At 39.6% G+C, this 27,443-nt stretch overlaps 4 protein-coding genes across 6 annotated transcripts; 3 read left to right on the top strand and 1 right to left on the bottom strand.

Moving 5' to 3' along the window:
* The first annotated feature begins 41 nt into the window (after positions 1-41).
* LOC106133211 (BRCA1-associated protein) lies at positions 42-8,105 on the top strand. The gene is made up of 11 exons (XM_013332856.2): positions 42-375; positions 644-878; positions 991-1,158; positions 1,992-2,167; positions 2,370-2,534; positions 3,006-3,141; positions 3,942-4,033; positions 5,317-5,494; positions 5,692-5,841; positions 6,178-6,283; positions 6,965-8,105. The coding sequence occupies exons 1-11, from the start codon at positions 297-299 to the stop codon at positions 7,127-7,129; spliced, it is 1,650 nt and encodes a 549-aa protein (XP_013188310.1). The 5' UTR covers positions 42-296; the 3' UTR covers positions 7,130-8,105.
* A 327-nt stretch (positions 8,106-8,432) lies between these two features.
* LOC106133255 (microprocessor complex subunit DGCR8) lies at positions 8,433-23,462 on the top strand. Its single transcript, XM_013332918.2, has 11 exons — positions 8,433-8,648; positions 11,059-11,295; positions 11,733-11,858; positions 12,342-12,484; positions 12,993-13,795; positions 14,217-14,335; positions 14,699-14,818; positions 15,827-16,035; positions 16,241-16,378; positions 21,167-21,286; positions 22,148-23,462. The coding sequence occupies exons 2-11, from the start codon at positions 11,073-11,075 to the stop codon at positions 22,427-22,429; spliced, it is 2,283 nt and encodes a 760-aa protein (XP_013188372.1). The 5' UTR covers positions 8,433-8,648; positions 11,059-11,072; the 3' UTR covers positions 22,430-23,462.
* Positions 17,831-20,316, top strand: LOC132903218 (uncharacterized). The gene is made up of 2 exons (XM_060950873.1): positions 17,831-18,129; positions 19,358-20,316. The coding sequence occupies exons 1-2, from the start codon at positions 18,000-18,002 to the stop codon at positions 20,314-20,316; spliced, it is 1,089 nt and encodes a 362-aa protein (XP_060806856.1). The 5' UTR covers positions 17,831-17,999.
* On the bottom strand, positions 18,135-20,810 carry LOC132903217 (uncharacterized). Of its 3 annotated transcripts, none has more exons than XM_060950872.1 (3): positions 20,506-20,810; positions 18,850-19,064; positions 18,135-18,729 (listed from the first exon to the last, which is right to left on the bottom strand). In XM_060950872.1, the coding sequence occupies exons 1-3, from the start codon at positions 20,808-20,810 to the stop codon at positions 18,176-18,178; spliced, it is 1,074 nt and encodes a 357-aa protein (XP_060806855.1). In that variant the 3' UTR covers positions 18,135-18,175. The 3 variants fall into 3 exon arrangements, 2 of the variants coding, with proteins under 2 accessions (XP_060806855.1, XP_060806854.1); XR_009657345.1 differs by lacking the exon at positions 20,506-20,810 and adding an exon at positions 19,521-19,655 and having other exon boundaries at positions 18,592-18,729; XM_060950871.1 differs by having other exon boundaries at positions 18,135-19,064.
* Positions 23,463-27,443: the final 3,981 nt, after the last annotated feature.

Here is a 27,443-nt window from a genome sequence, read left to right as displayed (position 1 = left end):
ATGTGAACGATTCGAATATTGCCATCCCGCTCATCCATTGTTGTTCGTTTCGTTCGTGTTCCGATATTTTCTATTAGGTACTACATTTTCCAGTTTCCATCAGACTTTGTTTATTTTTTATTTGCGTTCGAGAAAATTAATTACTGTTGCCAAAAGTGGCAATTACTCTCTTTGCGTTGCAAATATTGCGATATTTTGATACTAGGTACTCTGTTTAAAAGCATTTCATGTTATGGTGTCAATATATTTTGTTGTATTGTAATGTAAATAAATAATTTTCATCCTTGTCGAATTAAATGTCTGTCTCCCTGTGCGTTTTGCGAGTCGAGATTGACGAAGATCTACCTGAGATGGGTGACAATCCAGCTGATTCAGGTGAGCAAATACAGTGTCTTGAAAAAACTATATTAACACTAGTATTTAATTAACTAGAATCCAAACGTTCCATCGTTTCCTTTATTTCAGTGAAACTAAAAAGAACAATTTATCTTCATTATTACTTATTGTTCTTGAATTTGTATCATTGTAACTTTACTAAATTTTTACAGTGTGATTTATTTTTGTGTTAATTAAAACTATCGAAATTTACTGTATGTCCATCCATATGTGTAATTTGATTATAAAATGTGTATTTATTCAATAGAAGCGGCAAAGGAACAGAAGAGAAGGGACCGCGGAGCCCGAGAAGCTAAGACCATCACCGTGGAGACTTACGCAAGTGTGCTAACAGGTCCCAATGTTCCGGGCATCCTTCCCACCAGTTCCCGTCGCTCTCCTCCTGAAGGCAGCGTCTCGGAAGAGGACGAGACCATCAGCTTCTTTTATGGAAACCCCCTTGTTGAGGTCACCAAGGGTGTGCTACACTTGTACAAGGAGAAGTAAGTATGCATTTGTAATTTTTAAAACTTCCATATCTGGCAGCAAATAAATTAAAGATTGTTTTCATTTTGTAAAGTAAAAATTGTCTACAAGTCCAACTTTTCTTAACAGTGAACTAAAAGAAGCAGCAGAGGAGGCGAAAACGCTATGCCTCCTAGCCGTGCCGGGAGCCCTGGGGGCTTCGGATCTACTGGCATTCGCCGCGGCCTGCCAACAAGACATAGCCCACGTACGCGTGCTCAGGGATGGTTCTCTAGACCACTACATGGCTCTGCTGTCGTAAGTACAAAATTGGTTGTCATTTTTTGAGTTTATTCCTTGAAACATACTTATAATCACGTCTTTATCTCATACAGGGTCCAAGAAAAAAAAACACATTCATTCATTGACAAACAAACATGAATCTATTCTCTGTAAACTTATGTGTAAATATAGATTGTTGCCATAATACGTAATGCTGCATTCCATTAGGGGTACTTAGTTCTTTTGCTTCATCCACATTCATCAATATTTTCATGCAATTTTTGCAGTTTCTTAAACATGAAATCAGAGCTAGGTCTAAAGTCTGGAAATTAAGAATGTAAGATCCTTATTTAGTGTAGGAGTTCACTGAGGGAGGGTTTGGCCTTTGTCGTGTTGACACAAGACTCCAGATCTTTCCATTTTTTCTGGTTCCTTGTGAGTCTCACCCACAAGGCATATGTCCTGTGATATGTCCTTCTTCAATATACATACATATAATCAGGTGTATATCCCTTGCGGGGTAGACAGAGCCAACAGTCTTGCAAAGACTGATAGGCCACATTCAGCTATTTGGCTTTAAGATAAAATTGAGATTCAAATAGTGACAGGTTGCTAGCCCATCGCCTTAAAAAGAATCCCAAGTTTGTAAGCCTATCCCTAAGTCGCCTTTTACGACATCCATGGGAAAGAGATGGAGTGATCCTATTCTTTTTTGTATTGGTGCCGGGAACCACACGCCACTGTTCTTTAATATATACATACATAAATATCATCACGTCTATATCCCTTGCGGGGTAGACAGAGCCAACAATCTTGAAAATACTGAAAGGCCACATTCAATATATGTTTGTTATAATGTCTTCTTTCAGATTTCGAACAAGCCAAGCGGCGCGCGAGTTCTACGAAGTATTCGACGGGGTTCCGTACAGTAGTTTGGAGCCCAATGCCGTGTGCCACATGGCGTGGGTCTCCCGCGTGGAGTGGGCGCGCGACGGGACTCCGCCGAACAAGCACACGGAGCTCCCCACGTGCCCTGTGTGCCTGGGTATGTGTGATGAGAAGGAGTTAGATAATTAATTTTATTGATATCAAAAGATACATTCATTTCTTGGTAAAAGCAGGTCATAGAAATCCTAAAGCTGAGCCAATAGAATTAAAGATGGATAAAAGTAGTTGGTCCTTCGAGCCGGAGAAATATTTTTGGTCCTCCGAGCCGGATACAAAGTGGGATTGAATTTGTGTTGCAGAGCGCATGGACGAGAGCGTGGCGGGCGTGCTGAGCGTGCAATGCGCGCACGCGTTCCACGCGGCGTGCCTGGCGCGCTGGCGCGGCGCCGCGTGCCCCGTGTGCCGCGCCGCGCAGACGCCCGAGCCCCGCGGCGCCGCCAGCTGCGCGCACTGCCGCGCTCACGGTGAGCGGTGGGACAACACACACACACACACAGAAACTAAGAACTAATTCAGTCCGGGACTGTAAATTTTTGTGGTCCTTCGAGCCGGATATAACCCAGCGACATGGATACAGTCCCGAACTTGACACTACTTGCTAACACCACACTACAACTTCCTAGTTCTGGCAGAATCCTCATGTAGTAAAGGAGGCAACTTAATTAAACTGGGATTGATGTAATGTGTCACAGTCATTTGGTCATATCTGTATTTCATTGAATGACTAGTTCGTTCATTGAATGACAGTGTTCAATTGAATGACTAAAGTACATCGTCAAGTCGTTTAATCAACGTTCACTATCATGACTGAACGTAATTTTTTTCCGAAGAAAATAATATAATATTAAATATTTTTTTATACACAAGCGACACCCATATATTTATTTCTACACAAAACCAGAAGCCTCTTAATTAAATTTTCCTTCTTCCGACAGAAGAAGAAGAGGAAGGTGAAGGCGAGGAGCCCCGAGACATCCAGAATCTAAGCGGAGTGGCTGAAGGCCTCCCGGACGGGGCGGAGTCAGGCTCGCTGTGGATATGTCTCATCTGTGGTCATGTGGGCTGTGGGAGGTGAGATCTTATTATTTACTAGCTGTGCCCGTGACTTCAACCGCGTGGAATAGTTATTTTGGGCATCATTGAAGCTCTCAAGGATGGCTAATTTTCCCCGTTTTTTTCACATATTCCATTATTTCTTTGCTCCTTATAGTTGCAGCGTGATGTTGTATAGCCTAAAGCCTACCTCGATAAATAGTCTATCCAACGCAAAAAGAATTTTTCAATTCGAACCAGTTATTCCTGAGATTAGCGCGTTCAAACAAACAAACTCTTCAGCTATATAATAATCAAGTTAAAACCATAAAAATTTAGTTCTGGTCATTTATAAAACTTAAGTGCTCATCAGCATGAACCTTAATGTCTATGGCCACCTTCTTTCTCCTGGCTTTAGTTCCAGTTGTATCCTCATCACTCTGGAGAGGAGCCCGGGGTATGCATTTGACCATGCAGCCTGGATTGGGTAAGTCAGTAAGTCAGGTTTTTACACAAAGCGAAGCAGTCGTTTCAATCGCTCGATGACCACAGATCATTGTAACATGATTCGAAACGTCCAGGATAAAATAAAGGTAGGTATGTTACGTGCTCGTTTAACATACATACATACATACATTAAAATCACGCCTGTTTCCCGGAGGGGTAGGCAAAGAGTACCGCGATTAACACCTGGATTATTTATAAATATCGCTGTCTCGTTTCACGACATAATAAAAAGCGAGACAGCAATAGTTTTTCGCGCGATAAAAACAGCTCACGCCATGATACGCCGGCAGCTGACATCGTGGAGTGTTTGAAGAAGTATCCCCTTGTTTCAGGTATAAAAATGGTCACGCAGCTAAGCACTTCCTGGCTTCAAACCACACGTACGCTCTGCAGTTAGGGTCCAATCGAGTCTGGGATTATGCGGGTAAGTCAAAATCACCGCCGTGTGGTTTCCAGCAGTGCCGTGTGGTTCCCGGCACCAATACGAAAAAGAATAGGACAACTCCATCTTTTTCCCATGGATGTCTTAAAAGGCGACTAAGGGATAGGCTTACAAACTTGGGATTGTTTTTTTAGGCGATGGGCTAGCAACCTGTAACTGTATGGATCTCAATTCTATCATTAAGCCAATTAGCTGAACGTGGCCGATGCTCTGTCTACTCCACAAGGGATATGACCATATGTATGTATGTATGTCAGTCAAAATCAAAGTTTGACGCAGCGGTAGTACGCTTGTCTGTGACACCGGAGGTCCCGGGTTAGAATCCCGGCCAGGACATGATGAGAATAGAACTTTTTCTGATTGGCCTGAGTCTTGGATGTTTATGTATATAAGTATTTATTATAAAATATAGTATCGTTGAGTTAGTATCTCGTTACACAAGTCTCGAACTTACTTCGAGGCTAACTCAATCTGTGTAATTTGTCCCGAAAAAATAAGGTCAACGCCTTAATCCTACTACTATTATAAAGGCGAAAGTTTGTATGGATGTTTGTTACTCTTTCACGCAAAAACTACTGAACCGATTACCATGAAATTTGGTATGTAGGTAGCTGAAGACCCAGAATAACACATAGGCTACTTTTTATCCCAGAGTTCCCGCGGGATTGATAGGGTTTCCATGCGGACGAAGTCGCGGGCGGCCTCTAGTTTAATTATAATTTTGACGTCGTGTGGTTCCAGCACTTTGAAATAGGACCACTCTCTCTCTTTCCCATGGATGTCGAAAATGGCGTCTAAGAGAAAGTCTAATCAACGTGTGATTCTTCATGTAGGCGATGGGCTAAAATCCTGTCTCTATTTGAATCTCAATTCTATCATTAAGATAGCACGTAATTATATGTATCATACATATAATTACGTGCTATCTTAATGATAGAATTGAGATTTATGTACATACATACATACATATGATCACGTCTATATCCCTAGCGGGGTAGACAGAGCCACCAGTCTTTGAAAAGACTGACAGGCCACGCTCAGCTGTTTGGCTTAGTGATAGAATTGTGATTCAAATAGTGACAGGTTGCTAGCCCATCGCCTAAAAGAGGAATCCCAAAGTTTATAAGCCCATCCCTTAGTCGCCTTTTACGACATCCGTGGGAAAGAGTTAGAGTGGTCCTTCTCTTCTTTTTGGTAATGGTGCCGGGAACCACACGGCAATTATATGTACATATGTATGTATTTATAATTTTTTGTGGCATCAGGCGATAACTTCGTGCACCGTCTGGTGCAGAACAAGGCTGACGGGAAGCTGGTGGCGTCCGAGGGCGCCGCCGCGGAGCCCTGCGGGGAGAAATTAGACTCCGCACAATTAGAGTTCACCTATATACTGACGGCGCAGTTGGACAGTCAGCGTGCCTTCTACGAGGACAAGATAGCTAGGTATGTAAAACAGGAGTCATGTATGAATCCCGAGTTTTATCCCTTAGTCGACTTTTACGACATCCTAAAGATATTTCATAGGAAGTTATATATGTATATATATAACTTCCTGGATAGATGGATTCCCCTTGGGCTAGCAACCTGTCATTAATTGAATCCATCAATTCCATCATAAAGCCATACTTTACGTTCAACAGCATTGCGCAAGCGCATTCGTCAGAAGTGGCAGAGCTGAGCGCACGAGCGAAGACTGCTGAAGAAGAGAACGTGAGACTGAAGGATGAGGTGTCTACTCTCAGCAAGGGGAACAAACAGGTGGAGAGGAAGATGACGCATCTCACTGCCAAGTTAGTACAGCATCCTGTTGTTGGCTGGTCTTTTGAAGGCCTTTTTAATAAAACTATTTTTGAAGTTATTTACATTAGTTTGAATACTAACCGTTGGTTTCACGGTGAGGGAAAATATCGTGAGGAAATCTGCACATTCAGGCAACGGAATGTACGATCCAATACGAGTGAGGTTCCTTTGTAGAGGTTGCGGAGGTCAGATGGGAGTCGCTTCGTGTAGAAACCTGACTCACCCAATCCAGGAACTACGGTTAAAGGCATACCCTCTCCAGAGTGGTGAGGATGTAATCAGGACCTATTTTATATATTTAGATAATGTATTATTTCTTGTGTCAGGCTGTCAACTCTTCAAGGGGAGCTGTCAGAACAGCGAAGTCTATCTACGGCTCTGGCCAGGAGTCAGTCCGAGTGGCAGTCCAGAGAGGAGGCTTTGACCAGGGAGGTGAGAATATTTCAGCTTGCTGACTCTGAAATATACATTAATCACGTCTTCGTCCCTTACGGGGCAGACAGAGTCAATAATCTTGAAGACTGAAAGGTCACGTTCCGCTGTACGGCTTAATGATGGTATTGAGAGTTGCTAGCTACTACTCATCAGATTATGTTCAAAATAAACGCAACCAAGAAACTTACTTACCTGTATAAATGTTTGGTAAAAAAATTAAGTATTGTAGTCAAACAAAGTGTCAGTGACATGCATTATTTCTTTCTTTTTGTACAAACAATACTTCTACAGCCAGATAGCTACCACTAAATTTAAAAACTACCACGGTGTTGCCAGGTTATAACAAAATAAGAGATGTTTGACTAAGACACGACTTAACTGGTTTTATGATTTAACAAAATTTAAGACACTGCTCAAGTCTTAATTAACGTTTTAGTTAAGACGTTCTTAAGTGACTAATTAGGATTTATTTTTTTAATGAATAAGTCTGTTAGTTTTATATTTTAAAGTTTTAAAACTTACCTGTCACTATTTGAATCTCAATTCTATCATTAAGCCAAATAGCCGAACGTGGCCATTCAGTCTTTTCAAGACTGTTGGCTCTGTCTACCCCGCAAGGGATATAGACGTGACCATATGTATGTATGTACAAAAAATACTCTTGTTTTTCTCCACCAGGTCGCGGATCTGAAGGAGCAGCTTCGCGACGTGATGTTCTTCGTGGAAGCGCGATCCCAGCTGCAGCAGGCGGCGGCCGCGGGCGCGGTCTCCGCGGACGAGGTGGCGGGCGCCGGGCTCAGCGTGCCGCCCGCCGCCCGCCCCGCTCGCAGGAGGCGCCGGTAGACCTGCAGCAGCTGGGTAACCCAGGACAGAAGACCCTGGTTACCAGCCATATAGAACGGATCGGCTGGACGGGACCCAGAACAGAACACGCCAAGACCCTGGCCATATAGAATGGATCCAGGAAGTTGTGATATCATCGGCAAGTTACCATCTGTTCCTGGACTGAAAGAACCCGGGGATCATAATGAGGGAATGGATCTTGGAAGAGTCAACACTTCCAGTATGGAAGGCATTAATTTTGATGTCTTTCGTTGTAAAGACTAAGAAATGAAAGGGGACTGCCGACTTGATTTTATATTGATGCTTATAAACAAGATTAGATCCAACATTAAGGGCCACGCCTCTGAGAGATGCCTGGCATATTAATTTGGGTCTCAGTGTAACGATACCTGATGGTGTGGTCCCAACATTAACTTTTATACTGCCGAAAGTCAATCAATAAAAAATAATTTAACGAATTAAATGGTTATATAATATATAATAAGTCTTAAAGAAACAGTATTGTGTTGTTTTTTTTTAATTTATGTAAATTTATGTCATGGTTTTAGAAAAAACAAGGTTAAGATATAAGATGTGATTTTATATATTAGTAATATTTGTTTTTCAATTCTTAAAGTTACTGTGATATGTCATTTAGGATTAAGAAAAGGTTACAATAGATATTGAAGTTGCTATTACGATGAGGGAAAACGTCGTGGGGAAATTTGCACATTCATGCAACGAAATGTGTACGATCTTTTAAGAGTTGTCGCTGTCGCTGTCGCTGCAAAGGTTGCGGAGGTCAGATGGAAGTCGCATCGTGTTAAAACCGAAGTCACATAATCTAGGATCCATGGTCAAGGGCGAAAGGGGCTCTTCCCCAGAGTGGTGAGGATGCAACCGAGACACAAGCCAGGAGGAAAAATCAATCTATATTTGATGTTGGTTTATTAGGATTATTGTATTGTAACTTATTGTATTCTGAAACTGAAAATAAACTCAAACTCTTGTTTCATTCAATCATGTTTTTCACTCTTACTATTAGGGAGTGACCATTGTGAGGAAACGTGCACATCAGCCAATAATGGGTAACCATGACCGATCTAATACGGGTTAGATGCCCCTGCAAAGGTTGAAGAGATTTAATGGGAGTTACTTCGCTCAAAAGCCTGACTCGCCCAATCCAGGATCCATGGTCAAAGATCAATCTTTCCATATTTATCTCGCCTAATTTCATAAAAAATATACTCATCTGTCAAGTGTCAAAAATGTCATGTAGATGTTAACGTCTGTGTCATTTCGTCCAAATAACATCCTACTTTAAATTGGAATTTTGAATGCTTCACAAAAATTACAGCCACGAATCATCCTTACATTTTTTTGTCGGTTTTGATTTATTTTTTCCCGTGGAATTAACCTTGCGGTGGGCGGCTTTTGGTAACAGGCAACTAATTCATGTGAGAAAATAGGTATTGTGAGTTGTCGAATACAACTGATGAAATTGCTGTATTGATCAAACTCACGGAGGCAAATAGGTCACGTAAGTAACCTCGATAAACTGCAGACTTCGTGCTTGCGCCATGGTTTTATATCTTGTACATCCATGAAATAATTTAAAATGTTATCACAGGTAAATAAATTAAAAATTTTATGCAAACTTCAAATGAAAACAGTGAGAATAAGACCATGATGCAAGTGACATTTAAGAGTTATCTTTCCAGACTCAGCATTGGACTGTGCACCACTGCAGGCGTATCTCGTGTCTTACAGCAGTTTTGCTAAACACTAGACTCTGTATCACTATTGTCAGAGCTTCTAGCCTTTGGCAACTCTGCCCTGTCCTCGCGGGTACATTGCGCTTCTATAATGCGGTGATTCACCTTACGAAAGTCTACAGCGAGCGATGGATAAAATCCAACTGTTATAAAGCATTGGAATTTTATTGCTATCGCTATTTGTGGACGATCTTTCTTCGGCTTTTGGGTTTAGTTTTGTTGTGAGCCTTTGAGGTAAACACCTTTGAGGAATCCATCAATATTTTGTTATGATAAAGTTTAAATTTTTTGCTTATTTCCTGATGTAAATAATGTCTAATTATTTATGTATTACACACAGATTTTATAGATAATTTCTGTATTTCTAAGTATTTATCTGCAAGTGAGTATTAAGTTTATAGTTACACTATAGGATAGTTCTTATTTTATGTATCACAAAAAAGTTACAAAGAACAACAATTAGGAACAACAATTTGTCTTGTAATAAATAAATTTTCTTAACATGTTCATTATATTTCTAAACAAAAATGTATTACAATTTTACCTTTATACATTAGTAAATACATTATTTTACTTTGTAAAACTGACTGCATTTCAATACTATAATAATCAAAAGTGTATCGCTTCTATCTTATTTTTATTTTTATTTATTTATAAAAACATTATTACCCAAAGAAAAATTACAAAGGGCGGACTTAATGCTGTTTGGCATTCTCTTCAAGTCTACCAGCTGACCAAACAGAAAAACTTTGTATCCAGATATAGCTTATCTCCTTGTCTTTCATCACACTGCATTCCCTATTGCCATCTCATTCTTTTTAAATAATGGGCTAGTAAGCAATCACTATTGGAATGTCAATTCCATCATTAGATTTGATACACCAGAACGTGAACTTTCAGTTCTGCGAGACTATAGCCTCTGTCTACCCTGTAAGTTATAAAGATGTGATTATATAAATCTACAATAACCTTAAATGGATTGGAAACTGGGCTTCACTGAACTGTTATGAGATACTAACTCAACGATACTATATTTTATAATAAATACTTACATAGATAAACATCCAAGACCCAGGCCAATCAGAGAAAGTTCTTTTCTCATCATGACCTGGCCGGGATTCGAACCCGGGACCTCCGGTGTCACAGACAAGCGTACTACCGCTGAGCCACTGAGGCCGTCAATTTAATATATCATATCACTAGCTGTGCCCGCGACTTTGTCTAATTGTAATAGTTATTTTGAGCATCCCCCATTTTCTTCACGTTTTCCATTATATCTTCACTCCAAATAGTTGCAGCTTGATGATAAATAGCCTATAGCCTTCCTCGATAAATGGTCTATTAAACACAAAAACTTTTCAATTCAAACCCGAGTAGTTCCTCAGATAAGCGCATTCAAACAAACTCTTCAGCTTTATAATATTAGTATAGATTATGAGATATTTCAACTAGGTCATTTGAAGTCAATAATGGGGAGAGCTCCTCAGCCACTTTCGAAATCAAATCAGAGGCCTTGCCTATCAGTAATACAATGTCTTTAGGCTTGTTTTATAATTTCCTTTTAATTTTCTCTATGGTCTATGATTTGTAAACAAAATTTTTAGTTATGGCTAATGTATGTACCTAGCCTTTTGTGGCCAGAAAGACAAATTATTGTTAACGGGTAGCCCGGTGTTTTATTTTGTAAAATAATTAAATAATTTGATACTATTCCTCCATTTATTTTATATCTACTTAGTTTGGTACTTATTGAAAGAAAGAAGGAAAAATTGTTTTGTACATCCGAACATACCTACACATAGTGACTTTTATAACTCTTGTGGGGTAGACAAAAGCCAGAAGTCTTGAAAAGACTGTAAGGCCACATTCATAAGGCTTTATGATGGAATTGAGATTAAAATAGTGACAAGTTGCCAGCCCATTGCCTACACAAGGTATCCCAGGTTTATAAGCCTATTCCTAGTCGCCTTTTACGACATTATTGCCAAATATATGAAGTGATTCTATTCTTATGTGTTGGACACTACACGGCACTTGTTACATCCATTTAAAATTAATTAGAAAGACCATAAAATAATATTGTTGTCATCCATGGATCTTTTTACACATTATATTCTTGCAGCTTTTAACCCATGCACCAGATCCCAAACATGTTAAGCTAATAAATATTTTTAGGTAGGAAAAGCAAAATGAGTGAAGACTCTGAACTTCCACCGACGAAGCGGGCACGGTTAGACAAAGATGCAGAGATAGACTTCTCTGTGGACACGACAGAGACGGGGAATGCTTTTGAGCAGTTTGGCAACTACGTGAACCAGGAAGAGCTGGAGAGGCTCCGGGAGTTCAAGGTGCTGGACGAGGTGCACTCCAATGATGAGGACAGCAATGATGAGGACTCCGACAGCTCTGAGGGTAACGTCATTTGATTGAATTCTTCTCGTAACATATCAAAAAAAAAGTTTTTACCAAAATTTTCATTGTATTTATTTTTAATATAAATATTATACACATTTGAACATAACAGAGAATTAAATAACTTTTAACGTAACGATAGAGGACCGCCTCCTGTCGATATCCTACTTTTATGAAGTCGGTTAAATTTCTAAAAGCTTCTCTTAACTGTGTCATACACTTTCTGAAAATCACATCAAAATCGGTCAGCGAAACGCGGGATAATCGCAGACAAATATACATAAAAATATACATGTCAAATTTCTAACCTGACTTCTAACTTTTCTGAAGGCGGTTAAACAATAGACCATAAAACCTGTGTTATTAAAAAGTTTGTATAAAAATTACAGTACATTTGTATTTGTACCAATATTAAGTTCTCCTATTTCTACTCTCAGGCACAACCGAGGTTCCCGAAGAGGAGATCGAGCAGATGTTGGAAGAAAACCTTCCGGAGAACTTCAAGGGAGCCCCCAAGCCCAAGGAGAAACCATTTGTCACCAGGCAGAAGATCGTCCTTGAAGGTATAGTTTTGATGTTAGCATTTAATATATACAAACATACATACATACATAAAATCACTCCTCTCTTCCGGAGGGGTAGGCAGTAATTAAATTTATTGTCAGAAATTTTGAGTGAATGTGAAAAGTTTTAATGTGCAAAAACAACACTTTTATACTTTACAACAATAAATATAAGTGGCTCCTAGTAGCACTCATGAAGGCCACTTAATTATATTTCAATTCAACTTATTTAGTAATATTTATTTTTTGTTTTTAAGTGAAAATCAGCGTTTTTGTACTCTTTCAATGCAAAAAGATCGCTAAGCTATGATCATTTCGACTTGCTACAGCACACCTGTGTTAGTTTTAAGGATTTGTTTTGTTATATTTATTTTGTGTCTGTATCACTGTCAAATAAACATTTTATATATCTATCTATCATATTGAAATGTACAATTTGTAGACGCCTTCCTAAGAAACCTTGTCAATTTTCATATGTATCAGAAAAGGGTATCAACCTCTTCGAAGTCCTACCTCTGGACTGGATGATGGTGCGCCACTACAGCGGCATGCCGGTGTACATGCACAGGGGCACGCGTGTCTGCACGCTGTCCAAACCTTACAGTCTGGGCAAGGGGAACACCAGGGTATGTTGATACTTACGGACTTCTATAGATTTTACAATACATTTGTGTTGTTAGAAAACCATTTATAAATTACATCGGTCCTAGAGTTGAACCTTGGGGCACACCCCTCTTGGTTTGTGCGGTGATGGTTATTTTACAATTGTATTATGAGTATACCAACAATCTTAGTGTAAAACAGGTAGTACTAAAGTGGTGCCTGTTAATTTGAATTGTAGCTTTTATCATCAGAACTCCTAAGATATCTTTCTAGTAGAGGGTTTTTTAATTATTATTTTTTTGCACTAGTAAGATTATCGAAATGTGTATTTGTAAGAAATAATTTTATGACATTGTGAAATAAATGTTAGAAAAAATTGTCCGACGTTTTACCCATCTCAATTTGGTCCAAAGGTTCGAACGGCAGATAATGTCTTATGGCATTTAGTTCACTTGTTGTACATTTACGTGCTTAAATTTTAAATAAATTAATGAATAAATGACTTAAATGGTAGAACAATTGCTTTTACAGAGACACGACATACCAATCAGCGCTATCCCTTGCTTAGCATATAGAACAGCGTTGAAAGAAGAGGAGAAGCAGAAGGAAATTGATAGAAAAATAGAGGAACAAATAAAAAACGGTACATGGGTGAATAACATTAAGAAGAACAACAAATCCAAGAAAAATAAAGAAAATAATGACAAAAATACTAATAGTCAATCAAAAACTGATGATAATGACAAAGAATCAAGTCAAGCGAAGGTAGGAAAATGTCCATTTAGTAAAAAAGGGGAAACGTCAATCAACAATGATGAAACTAAAGGTAACAAAAGCGTAAATGATGATGTCCAAAGTGAACAGAACAATGATATACCAAAAGATAAACACGAAGACGAAAATTGTAGTGTGAACGATAGCAATCAACAAAGTATAGATAAAATTACTGATGATGTTCAAAATAAGAATAAAGAAGTTGAAACTAAGAACGAAGTTCAAAATAAGGACGAAGAAGTCCAAAATAAAGATGGAAATGTTCAACATGATAACGTAACAAATCACAATAAGAACGAAGATGCTCAAAATGAGAATGAAAATACTGCAGTGAAAGAACAAGAAGCTGATAAGGAGAATAATGGAGAAGATGATGAGAACGAAGAAGAGATACCTCTGAACAGACAGCCAGTGGTCCTACCTGGCGGTATAGTAATGCCGCCTCCGAGGGTAGAAACTGTTAGCACGAGTTGGAAGACTCAGCAATTGACTCACGAGCAAGTGAACGATTATTGCAAGAATCTATTCAAATTCAAGACTGTTAATATTATGCATTTTAAGTGAGTATTTATAGAATTTCTCGCTCGTCTTACTTTGTTTTAAACATTTAACTGATTATATAATTTCTGGTCAAATCTACAAATAACTATACATACAAACATACATGTAATCACGTCTATTTCCCTTGCGGGGTAGACAGAGCCAACAGTCTTGAAAAGACTGATAGGCTATGTTCAGCTGTCAGGCTTAATGATAGAATTGAGATTTAAATAGAGGCAGGTTGCAAACCTATCGGCTAAAAGAAGAATCCCGAGTTTATAAGCCTATCCCTTTTACGACATCCGTGAGAAAGAGATGGAGTGATCCTATTCTATTTTCTCTTGGTGCCGGGAACCACACACCACAAAATTTATCAGTACATATTTTTCTATGTGCTTTTCGACCAACAAGTCCTGATCTAAATCTGTAATGCTTTTTTAGACGTTGGGCTGACCGGCGGAAGTATACGAAGGCTCGCAAGGCGTTACAATATCCGGCGTTACCGGAAGGCACAAAGCTCATCACCATACCAGCACAGCCGGCCAACGGACAGGAGAATGGTGAGTTACAACCGATGCTTATATATCATCACGCTTATCTCCCATTGGGGTAGGCATATGAGACTATGGATATCCACTTGCAACGATCCTTACAGACCTCTCCCGCTTCCTCTAATCTCATTACTCTTTTTTGTGCATATTCGACGATTACGGGTACTCTTAACATCTCCCTTTTTTAAGACATACGAAATTTGGTCCTTGAAAGTTCGACAAGGCAAGCCTTATCCCATTTGTACAGTCAGCTCTGCGTTATAAATTCCTTTCGTTAGTCTCTCTTCATCCATTCTCTTGATACTTAAGTCCAAACCATCTCAACATCCCCTTTTTAATTTTGATGTGGCTTCAATATGCTTTTGTTTCCAGGCAAGACGGCAAAGCGTGATTGCGTTATGAACATGAACGGGCGCAGCTACTTGTCCGTGTTCCACGAGTACGTGCGCCGCGCGCTGCAGAAGCAGCCCGTCTACGAGTTCAAGCAGCTCGGTGAGTTCTCTAAAGCTCGGTGAGTTCTCTATTGCTCGGTGAGTTCTCTATAGCTCAGCGAGTTGTCTATAGCTCGGTTAGTTCTCTATAGTTCAGTGAGTTCTCTATAGTTCAGTGAGTTCTCTATAGCTCGGTGAGTTCTCTATAGCTCAGTGAGTTCTCTATAGCTCAGTGAGTTCTCTATAGCTCAGTGAGTTCTCTATAGCTCGGTGAGTTCTCTATAGCTCGGTGAGTTCTCTATAGCTCAGTGAGTTCTCTATAGCTCGGTGAGTTCTCTATAGCTCGGTGAGTTCTCTATAGCTCGCTGAGTTCTCTATAGCTCGCTGAGTTCTCTATAGCTCGCTGAGTTCTCTATAGCTCGCTGAGTTCTCTATAGCTCGGTGAGTTCTCTATAGCTCGGTGAGTTCTCTATAGCTCGGCGAGTTGTCTATAGCTCGGTGAGTTCTCTATAGCTCGCTGAGTTCTCTATAGCTCGGTGAGTTCTCTATAGCTCGGTGAGTTCTCTATAGCTCAGCGAGTTGTCTATAGCTCGGTTAGTTCTCTATAGATCAGTGAGTTCTCTATAGCTCGGTGAGTTCTCTATAGCTCGGTTAGTTCTCTATAGCTCGGTTAGTTCTCTATAGACCAGTGAGTTCTCTATAGCTCGGTGAGTTCTCTATAGCTCCGTGAGTTCTCTATAGCTCGGTGAGTTCTCTATAGCTCGGTGAGTTCTCTATAGTTCGGTGAGTTCTCTATAGTTCGGTGAGTTCTCTATAGCTCGGTGAGTTCTCTATAGCTCGGTGAGTTCTCTATAGCTCGGTGAGTTCTCTATAGCTCAGTGAGTTCTCTATAGCTCGGTGAGTTCTCTATAGTTCGGTGAGTTCTCTATAGCTCGGTGAGTTCTCTATAGTTCGGTGAGTTCTCTATAGCTCGGTGAGTTCTCTATAGCTCGGTGAGTTCTCTATAGTTCAGTGAGTTCTCTATCGTTAGTTCAACATAAAAATAATCATATCCATTTCTTCTTCTCAGAAAACGCGTCAACCCCATACCAAGCGACGGTATACATCGGAGGCATGCAGTACGGCGTTGGCCAGGGCTCCAGTAAACGACAGGCGAAGTCTGCGGCCGCCAGGGCTTCCATACACATCCTCATACCTGAGATGAGAGAAGAATTAGACGCTGATGCCCCTCCGAAAGATGCTAAAGCCGCAGAACAGGCTAATGATCCTGATTTCTCGGTAAGTCTTTAAAAGGATTTCCTGATATCTCAGCAAGGCTCTTTAACAGTCATGTTTTCCTCGACTCTCACTTTTTTCTATGTTTGTCGTTGTTACGCGTGACGAATCTTGTACATACATTCGTTTATGCTCTAACGCTCTATCCGTAGCCCAGTTTGTTCACTAAGATATTCCCAGATTTTAATAACAAATAATTGTTCCACAGTTCTTCGACTGCGTTGGCATCGAGGACCCCCGCATCACGGAGTTCTGCGCGGCCACCTGCGAGCCCTCCCCCCACGCCATCCTGAGGACCTGCCTCCTCCGCAACTTCGGGGCCGGAGACCGCCACATCGCCACCGAGGTGTGTGTCTGTATGTAACACCTGCGAGCCCTCCCCCCACGCCATACTGAAGAACATCTAGTCAAAAGACTTTTAAAAACACCTCGAGAGTATCATTCACAACATAAATTTAACGTTGATTGACTTGTTAGTCAACCTACAGCCAGCCATACTAAAAGTTGTAAAATTATAAAAAAATGTATGTATATACATATATTCACGTCTATATACCTTGCGGGGTAGACAGAATCAACAGTATATATATATATATATATATATATATATATATATATATATATATTTCCACCGCTTGTTCTACACATGCGCTTTGGACAACCGCTGTAAGGCCTACGCAGACCGGGACGGAATGGCAAGGGATTTTAATTTTTACTAATGGACATTCAACCGTACTGTTACAGAAATACGACATAAATTGCTATGCTTTAAAATGATGCCGTGGCATTGAAAGGGATTTAATCGAAAAGACACGCCACAGGCTCCCGTGGCGGGATGCCGCGGCATACTGCGGTAGGCAACGGCATGACACGGACTCCGGCGCTCGTCACAGGCTCCCGTGGCGGGATGCCGCGGCATACTGCGGTAGGCAACGGCATGACACGGACTCCGGCGCTCGTCACAGGCTCCCGTGGCGGGATGCCGCGGCATACTGCGGTAGGCAACGGCATGACACGGACTCCGGCGCTCGTCACAGGCTCCCGTGGCGGGATGCCGCGGCATACTGCGGTAGGCAACGGCATGACACGGACTCCGGCGCTCGTCACAGGCTCCCGTGGCGGGATGCCGCGGCATACTGCGGTAGGCAACGGCATGACACGGACTCCGGCGCTCGTCACAGGCTCCCGTGGCGGGATGCCGCGGCATACTGCGGTAGGCAACGGCATGACACGGACTCCGGCGCTCGTCACAGGCTCCCGTGGCGGGATGCCGCGGCATACTGCGGTAGGCAACGGCATGACACGGACTCCGGCGCTCGTCACAGGCTCCCGTGGCGGGATGCCGCGGCATACTGCGGTAGGCAACGGCATGACACGGACTCCGGCGCTCGTCACAGGCTCCCGTGGCGGGATGCCGCGGCATACTGCGGTAGGCAACGGCATGACACGGACTCCGGCGCTCGTCACAGGCTCCCGTGGCGGGATGCCGCGGCATACTGCGGTAGGCAACGGCATGACACGGACTCCGGCGCTCGTCACAGGCTCCCGTGGCGGGATGCCGCGGCATACTGCGGTAGGCAACGGCATGACACGGACTCCGGCGCTCGTCACAGGCTCCCGTGGCGGGATGCCGCGGCATACTGCGGTAGGCAACGGCATGACACGGACTCCGGCGCTCGTCACAGGCTCCCGTGGCGGGATGCCGCGGCATACTGCGGTAGGCAACGGCATGACACGGACTCCGGCGCTCGTCACAGGCTCCCGTGGCGGGATGCCGCGGCATACTGCGGTAGGCAACGGCATGACACGGACTCCAGCGCTCGTAGTAATATACTGCGGGGTGCGGCGGTGGGGGTAGAGAAGCGGGGAATGCACACCATTGACCATCCATTTGCGCCCGCGTCTTTGACGACTGTGTACCTACGTGTTTTTTTCGGAGACCAGTTTTTTACGTTTTTTATTCCAACATGGAGGAAAAATTAATAACATTAGTTCAAGCCTATGATTATTTATATAATATGTCATCAAAACATTATATGAACACTCAAATGAAGAACAATGCGTGGAGAATAATTGGGACAGAAATGAATAAAACAGGTAAATATTTTTGCAATATAATTATATTTTAATACTTCACACGGTATTAATGTCTATTTACAATATCGTTTTGCCATGGAATCGAGCCCTCATCAGAGTTAAAGTAATCTTTAAACATCTCCCGTACTGTCGTACCATCTAATGCATTGTTCATATTATTATCGTTTTCTAAATTAATGCTTACACTTGCTATACTTTGACTTTCTGTGCTTGTACCACCTATGATGAAATTGTGTAAGCAAGTACATGCTAAAATGATATTATCAATATATTTTGGTTGAACCTGAATTCCTTTTTGACATAATTCGAAACGTTCTTGAAGTATACCAAATGCATTTTCGACGATACGCCTGGCTCTACTCAAACGATAATTGTATATTTTCATTGCTTCATCTGTCAATCGGTCGCTACTAAATGGTCTCATAATGTTTGTGGTTAACGGAAAAGCCTCGTCTGCTATAAAAACATAGGGCAACTCAAGATCTGTCCTCGGTAAACGTTTTTTTGGGGGAATATCGAGGGCATTAGAAGTCAATTTTTTTCCAAATATTGAGTTTTGCATTATACCTCCATCACTATTTCGTCCATATGATCCTACATCTGCAATCACAAATTTATAATTTGCATCCACAACCGCTAGTAGCACGATACTAAAAAACTTTTTATAGTTCATGTAGAGACTTCCACTATTGCGAGGTGCCCTTATCCTAAAATGTTTACCATCTATTGCACCGATGCAGTTCGGGAAATTCCATTTTTCATCAAATTCCATCGCGATTCGCGTCCATTTTTCCCTTGTTGGTTTTGGCATAACACTAGGCCTTAGGACATTCCAAATGACTTGGCAAGTTTCATGTACTATAGAGCGCACTGTACTAAACCCCATACGATAGCTGTAACCTAGAGACTTGAAGCTACTTCCCGTGATCAAAAATCTGAAAGATAATATAAAGAGGGGTAAGTGAGGCAGAGTGAAAGACAGGGTACAGTTAAACAAAGTCAATTAAATAATACGATATATTTATTTATATATAATTATGAATTCCTCACGATATTTTCCTTCACCGTAAAGCCAGTGGTAATTTTTACTTAGAAAAAAAATTAGCTCAATATAATCCCATAAACATAGCTGGTGCTAACCTAGTCACCTAGTCACTATCTAAGGCCTTTTCCCATTACCTACTTATTCTGATTCTATACCATTTTACCTGCTTATGTTTTGTTTTAGGTGAAGAATGTCAGAAAATATGGAGTAATATACGTAATAATTTTAGGAAAGCTCTGAATAACAGAAAAACAAAGAGTGGTGACCCGTACACAAAGCGACGCCCTATCAAGTTTGAAAAAGAGCTGGAGTTTTTGAAAAAATTCATTCAGCACAGAAAACAAACCTCGAATTTGGACTCCTCTTCAGAGGATACGCAGACTTCTTTTGCAGAATCCGCTGTCGTTGATAGCGATGAACGTTCAGTTTCGCGAATGACCAATGATTCACACCATTCCTCAATAATACCAGAACCTACAACAACTGCTGAAATACTAAATAAATATATTGAATCGAAAAAGGAGGTGGACGCCATTGATTCGTTCTTTCAAACAATGGCTGCCACAGTAAAAAAGCTACCAAAAAGAGAGCAGGTCCGAATAAAGAGACAAATATTTAATATGGTAACTGACGCCGAATTAAACTACATAGAGGGAACTCCAGCTCCAACATCTGAAGATGTCTCTACCAATTTGCAACATCAACGACCATGCCGTACCGCTTTTACTTCAAGATCTGGCTGTGGAACCGCGGCAGGCTTGGGCTATGAAGCTGTATCAGGATCTGGCTATGAAACCACCTCAAGATCTGGCTATGAAACCACCTCAAGATCTGGCTATGAAGCAGCTTCGGGGTCTGACTTTGGAACCGCCTCAGGCTCCGGTTATGAAGCAGCTTCGGGGTCTGGCTTTGGAACTGCCTCAGGCTCTGGTTATGAAGCAGCTTCGGGGTCTGGCTTTGGAACTGCCTCAGGCTCTGGTTATGAAGCAGCTTCGGGGTCTGGCTTTGGAACCGCCTCAGGTTCTGGCTATGAACCTGCTTCACGGTCTGGTTATGAAACCGCCTCGGGCCCTGGCTATGAAGCTGCTTCAGGGTCTGGCTACAAAACTGCAGTTTCTGAATACGAAACTAATCTAAAGTAGTAGGTACTCTAAATTAAGTAAAAAGAAATAAAGATCCAGGAATTATCAGTGAGAAGATTTATCAGTGCAAAAACATAAAAATCGTTATTATGTGTCTACAATTCATGATTGTATTTGGCAAAAAAAATTGTTTTTTTAATTAAATAAAAGAAGAAAATATTAAACTTATACAATCATTTAACTGCCCACCTCAAACACAAGGATAATCTTTGATCGGCTTCAATGGGGTTGCGAAAATTGGTCCTCTGTTTTTCGATATATGGTCGACATATATTCAACAGTGCTTGAAATTTCTCATAATCCATTCTATGATAGTCATAAAATTTTTGCACGTCGTATTTTAAGTCATTAAATAAATTATTGAATTCACCCTTTGATTCCCTTTCTTTCCATAAATTATCAACCCAAAATCTTCTTCTATTCCTATTATTAGCCTGTGCACTTTCTTCTTCATCTGCAATAATCGATATCAACACTAAATCCCAATCTACCATTGTAAAACTGAGGCACACCAACACTCAATCAAACGCAACTGAAGACTGCAGGCAGCAGGAGTCGCTGAGGCGTGCTTTGTCATGCCGCGGCACCCCGGGGCATGCCGGGGCATGCCGTGGCAAAGTGCTGGAATGCCGCGGCACGCCGTGGCATGCCGTGGTAAAATGCTGGTATGCCGCGGTATCTAAGCAGCCGGTGTGCGCTGACTCACGGCAAAATCCCTTGCCATGACGTCCCGGTCTGCGTAGGCCCGTAGTAGATAAAATTAGATCGAAGTGATGTGACGTCAATAAGTGATACTTTGTATCCAATTTTGAAAATAAATCTGTTCTAGTCTATTTATTATTTCACACAGATGAAGAAACTGGAGTTCCAGAACATCGAGCTGACGATGAAGGTGGGCAAGCACACCGCCACCGTGGTCTGCAAGAACAAGAAGACGGCTAAGCAGAGGGCGTCCCAGGCCATTCTGCAGGTAATGTTTATAACGAGCAATATTTGTATATATATAATACTAATATTATAAAGCTGAAGAGTTTGTTTGTATGCAGAGATCGTGGCAAGTGGAAAGAGGTAGTCTCTGCCTACCCCTTCGAGAAAGAGGCGTGATTTTATGTACATATGTATGTATGTAGTTTGTTTGTTTAAACGCGCTAATCTCAGGAACTACTGGTACGAATTGAAAAATTCTTTCTTTGTTGAATAGACCATTTATGGAGGAAGGTTTAAGGCTATATAACATCACGCTGCAAATGTAATAATGAGTGTGTGTGTGTGTAGTAGCAGCAGTAGTTCCTGAGATTAGCGCGTTCAAACAAACAAACTCTTCAGCTTCATAATATTAGTTTAGATAAATAAAATTACGCCTTTTCCCGGAAGGGTAGGCAGAGAGTACGCCTTGTCACGATCTCTGCATACTTCTTTCGCTTCACCCACATTCATAACTCTCTTCGTGTATATCCGAAGGATTCGGGTAAACTGCTCTATTTCGTGGAAATTGGAAATATAGATGCAAGTATCATAAGTTAATATAAAGTCAAGTTTTTATATTTTTTTATAGAATTCGGAATTAAGTAAGACTATAGAAGTGGCAATCATTGCGACCATAACGTTTTCATATTGTATCTCAATTTTCTGATTTTTCTTAATAGCTTTAAAACTGTGTATATAACGACTCCTGTCTTATGTAACTTTGCAGAAGAAACCGTTGAGAAAAGATGAGAAAGAAAGATTTAATATTCAATATTATATTCATTATACTTCAATATGTACTTCTGCGCTACCCTAGCGCTACCCTAAAATAATCCCATAAAATATTCTACTTATGAAATTTTAGGCGCTCCACCCGCATGTGCGCTCCTGGGGTTCCCTACTCCGCCTCTACGGCTCGCGCTCCGTCAAAAGCTGCAAAGAGAAGAAGTTGGAGGAGCAACAGATCACTCTGCTCCAAGACAGAGCGAGACACAACGAACCCAATTACGCAGTTCTGGAGAAATTACGCCACGAGATGAGAAAACTAAGGGAGAGAGACGAGGCGGTGGTGCCGATAGGAACATTAGTTGTCAAGGACGATCTGCCGACGCATTCGGGGTCGAATCTGAACAACGTGGAGCTGTGACCAATGTTGAAAGAAGAGAGTGAGTACTCGTCTTCATAATGACACGGTATTGATATAATACCGTGGGCTTTGTCTACCCCGCAAGGGATATAGACGTCATTATAATGGATTTGGTATTTACTTTCGACAGGCTTTAGTCCCGGTTGCGTCCACATGAGAAGAGATGCGCGTGCGCATTTTGACTATAAATCGTTGATTTGGTAAGTGTTTTTGCACGAAGCGACACCTGTATTATCTCCGCGACCTTTGCAGGGAACCCAATCCGTATTTATTTATTTTATTACTATTGTTGTAACGTACGTAGCGTACTGGTGGATACGCTATATATCTACATTTGTAAATTTTCCTCACGATGTTTTTCCTTAACGAGAGAAATGAAATGTTACTTTTTAATAGATTATTTAACAATATAAACGGGGCTAATGGGTAGATAGATAGAAGATAGATGGGTTGAAATAAGCACGTGGTTTTGTGTATTAAAGAGATATGTATTGTATTCTATGAATAAATGAATCTTATTGACGACGCAACCGGGAATACTTTAACGATGATGATTAAAATCAAAATCAATACTTTATTTAGCAAATAGGCCTTCACAGACACTTTTTCACGTCATTTTACATTTCAGTAAATCAAATTGAAAAAATAAGTTATACATCTAATTTATGATATGGATTAAAAACATAGAATTCGGAACAATATGAGACTATAGAAGTGGCAAGGTACTGGTGAGGCGAATGTGACGTCAATCATTTTCAAAAAATTAGATGATGATGATGATAATAACACCATAACGTATTCAGATTGCATCTTAATTCTGAGATTTATTTGACAGCTTTATAACTGCGCAGAAAATTACATACGATGCAAGATGGCAACTCATTTTCTATAATCTCAAGTATAATATGGAATTTCTATTGTCTTGTATTATTCCAATTTCTACCTTTGGAACAGTCGTATTTGTAAGGTTAAAATAAACTTTTTATAAATTAATGTGATAGCTGCAAACTAAAATAAAGTATTCAAAATTTTATTTTTTATTTCAAAACTATTTAGTTTTTTAAGGGTTATAAGAATTTATAAGTGTAAATTACACAAAATCTTTCTACGGTCGTGGTAGGACGTGGTCATGACTTTTATATGTCATGACGACAGCAACTGAAACGCGACAACAGCAAGGTATAAAAACTTGTATAATTTACAGTGTAAATAAATTTAAGTGTAAAGTCAAGTTTATATTAATGTTTTTCATATATGGCTAGTCTAAGTTAGGGTAAGTATAGAAACAAAATGTCTTTAAAATCGTAACCACGTGGTCCTATCTATTGTAAGAAAATTAAGCAATACTTATACGTGATCATAAGCTGCTTCTGTGAATTCATATAATTTTCTATAACGTATAAATATTTTATTAATAAGTTAGGTAGTACATTTGAATATGATTTCTTAGTGTTACCCGTTCTAATCCCTCCGAAATGACATAACACCTATACACATAATATTTAAATCGTGAACATATGTATGTTTTTCTTTCGTCACCCCTTTTGGCCGTTCAAGATTTCGTTATATGCTCAACGATAAAAAAAGAAAAACTAAATGTAATTTCTCTTCTTTGGCGAAATAACAAATAAATAAAAATAATTCAAATAAAATAAAAACAAAACGCGAAAATTCGTTTTAATAAAATGCTATCCTTATATTATAATATTACATATGTTTATGCGTTTATATATCTTGAAGTATGAAGACCAATTAAATATTAACGCATCTTGATCAAATTAAGGACGTCCTGGCAAATGGTCAGAAGAGAGAATGAAGAGAGTAATGAATGTGGATGAAGCGAAAGAAGTATGCAGAGATCGTGGCAAGTGAAAAGATGTAGTCTCTCCCTACCCCTTCTGGAAATAAGACGTGATTTTATGTAATGTATGGAAATAAAAAATATGGAATTAAAAATGGATTCTATTATTGAGCCAAACAGCTGAACGTGGCCTATCAGTGTTCAAGTCTGCGGGCTCTGTCTACCCTGCAAGGGATATTGTCTTGTATTTTATTTTATAGAGTTTATTTTGTAAATCTTGTTGATTTGGACATATGCTTTGCATTTAGACCTAGTCATATTATTTGGAAGTTAGTGAAAACGTTTAAAGCTCATAACCTTAACTTTTCTTTTAGGCGATGGGCTAGCAACCTGTCACTATTCGATTCTCAATTCTATCATTAAGCCAACAGTTGAACGTGGCCCATCAGTCTTTTCATGACTGTTGGCTCTGTCTACTCGCAAGGGATATAGACGTGATAATATGTATGTGTGAAATGAAAATTATAAAAATTACATGAAACGAATGAATGTGAATGAAACAATAGAAGTATGCGCAGATCGTGTGCCTGATATTCAAAACTTGGGGATTTTCAAAGTAAGAGTTTATAGGCATTATCCGAGCTTGCTAAACACCTCAGAACAATCATCCACCAACCACCCTTTTTGCTTACCATCAGGAAGATTGAGGTCAAACGCATTCAACAATCAATTACAAAACTTGAAGATGTCTCTTTCTACCCCTCCGGGAAAGAGACGTGATAAGATGTGATGTATATATGAGTTGTACGTCGGCAAATATTTTATGATGATTCTAAGTATATATAACTAACAAATTTATTTTTTTATAAAATGATATTTTGCATGTGTCTAGAATGAAATATTATTTTTGTATTGATTAGTATACTTTGAATTGTAAATCTACTTTATGAAATATTGAGGTTCATCAAGTTTTTGCATCGTAAGAGCGAAAGTGGCGCCGCTCTGGTGACAAAAACGAGTCAATTTAGTATTTAGCTTACATGGCATTAATTTATATAAAATTAATTAAATCATAATGTGCTAGTAATGTTAGTACTTAAGATATTAAATTTAGTATCTAAGTTTAACTTGTGTGGATAAAATTTTCGCTTTTTTAGCTTTCGATGTGCATAGATATATTTTTGAAAAATTTGGTTGTATGCAGACTATGCTATTGAAGAGTATTTGATAGTTTATTTAGACGTATATATTATTTTTAAAATCCGCTTAGCGCGAAACAAAATATCTATAAATATCTTAAATTTTAAATTTTCTTCTTTTTTATTAACCGAGTTCAAAAAAAGGAGGAGTTTTCTCAATTGGACTGTATTTTTTTTTTAATAAGGAATCAACAATTGAAACACCATAATGTGGCGTTATTAAAAAAAAAATTTAATAAAGAAAATATATTAAAATTAAACTAATGCGAATTAGAGATAATAAATGGTCTTTATTATATTTTAAGGTTTAAATAAATATCAAAAGTTATGTAGTTTACTTTTTAGATTCAAATGAAAGCAATCAAAATCCAAGCTCATTGACGTTCCTCTTCTAAACAAGGTCACAGAAGTCAGACGGGAGTCGCTTTGTGTAATTAAATACACCAGAATAATTTCATACAATAGGAATAGTATCTTTGTCTCGTCTTGCTATGCAATAAACAATGCTATTTATTGCTTGTAAACTTGTCCAATAAAACTCAGGTTTTAGATGTAGGATGTAAACGTAATGGTGACTGATTGTGGTGTCTCTCTCTGCTGTCTAAGCCCTGATCAGTGCACTGGCCTCAACTGCTTAAGCTCTGACCAGCGCTCGCCCTACCTGTCACATTTTTTTTATTTTATTTTGAGTATTAGATGCATTACTATAAGGTTGGAAATACTCCTTTCTAGCTCGAAAAAATTTCGATTTCCCGCGCCAGATGCGGATCGCTGGTTCGGCAGCTCAGAGGTTAACTCACATTCACCTGGACTGACCACTTCTACAGTCTTACATTATTCCTAACTCTGTGGTTATTAACAAAGTTGCGCCTCTTATGTATTGTGTTTATAGATGTTGTTTCAAAGTAAGGAATCGGCTATTTTAGATAAGATTTGTGTTGATTAATAGGAAAAGTTGTGAGGAAAAGTTTGAGTGAGTAAATAACCAACATATTTTTAATGCCAGTAGTTTAATTGTATAGTCGTGAATTTTTACTTAGATTAGGAAATGAGGCAAGGGCCACTATTTCTAACTACATACTTCAGGGTTCAATACAATTTATTGTTAATTATAATATGTGAATCATGTTCGGGATAGGCTTATAAACTTGGGATTCTTCTTTGAGGCGATGGGCTAGCAACCTGTCACTATTTCAATCTCAATTATATTGTTATGCCAAACAGCTGAACGTGACCTATTGGTCTTTTCGAAACTGTTGGCACTGTCTACTCTGCAAGGAATATCGACGTGATTATATGTACGTATAATACGTTAATTAGTTTTTTATTTACATAGTTAGGATGCTAGACTGTAAATTTATGGAAATACTAAAGGATGCCTGCGTAAAACGAAAAATCACCATAATTCCTGTTCCCGCGGGAATTTCGGGAAATCCTCTCTTAGTGAACCCTTAGAAATATCTCTAGATCCAGCGGTTTGGGCTGTGCGTTTTGATTATTAACTTTCTCTTTTTATAGGTATATTAAGATAAGAAACCTAATGTTACTCCCGAAGGTCTAGTCTCTATGTAAATTTGATCTAAGTCTCAGAACACAGATGTAGTTCAAGCTAGACCCCGCTAGTGGAAATGGCGTCAAACGTTCGATTGTTCGATATACAAGATTCAAATGATGAGCGCGAAATTGAAACAAAAATGTCTGATTTGCCATTCTTTTTGCAAGACATTATTGACGTATGAAAATTTATCCGAATCAATGATTATGCCAGAAATAGTTTGTTTTTTTTTTATTAAACATTAAGTCCATTCGTTTGATAAGTTATACTTAGGTAAATACTTACCTAATATAGAAAACTCAATAAGAAAGAACCTTTTGCGATGGACTTTTTTCAAAGGTTCATATTTGTTTGTAGATTGTATTTTCGCTTTGTATAAGAAAAAAGTATTTAAAATTTTGCAATCCATTGGGTCATATTCTGCTATGTTATTTATAAGAAAATATTAATTTTTAATCA

This window comes from Amyelois transitella, chromosome 22, assembly GCF_032362555.1.
Source record: "Amyelois transitella isolate CPQ chromosome 22, ilAmyTran1.1, whole genome shotgun sequence".
Classification (NCBI taxonomy): domain Eukaryota; kingdom Metazoa; phylum Arthropoda; class Insecta; order Lepidoptera; family Pyralidae; genus Amyelois; species Amyelois transitella.
This window is presented reverse-complemented; position numbering and strand designations above follow the sequence as displayed.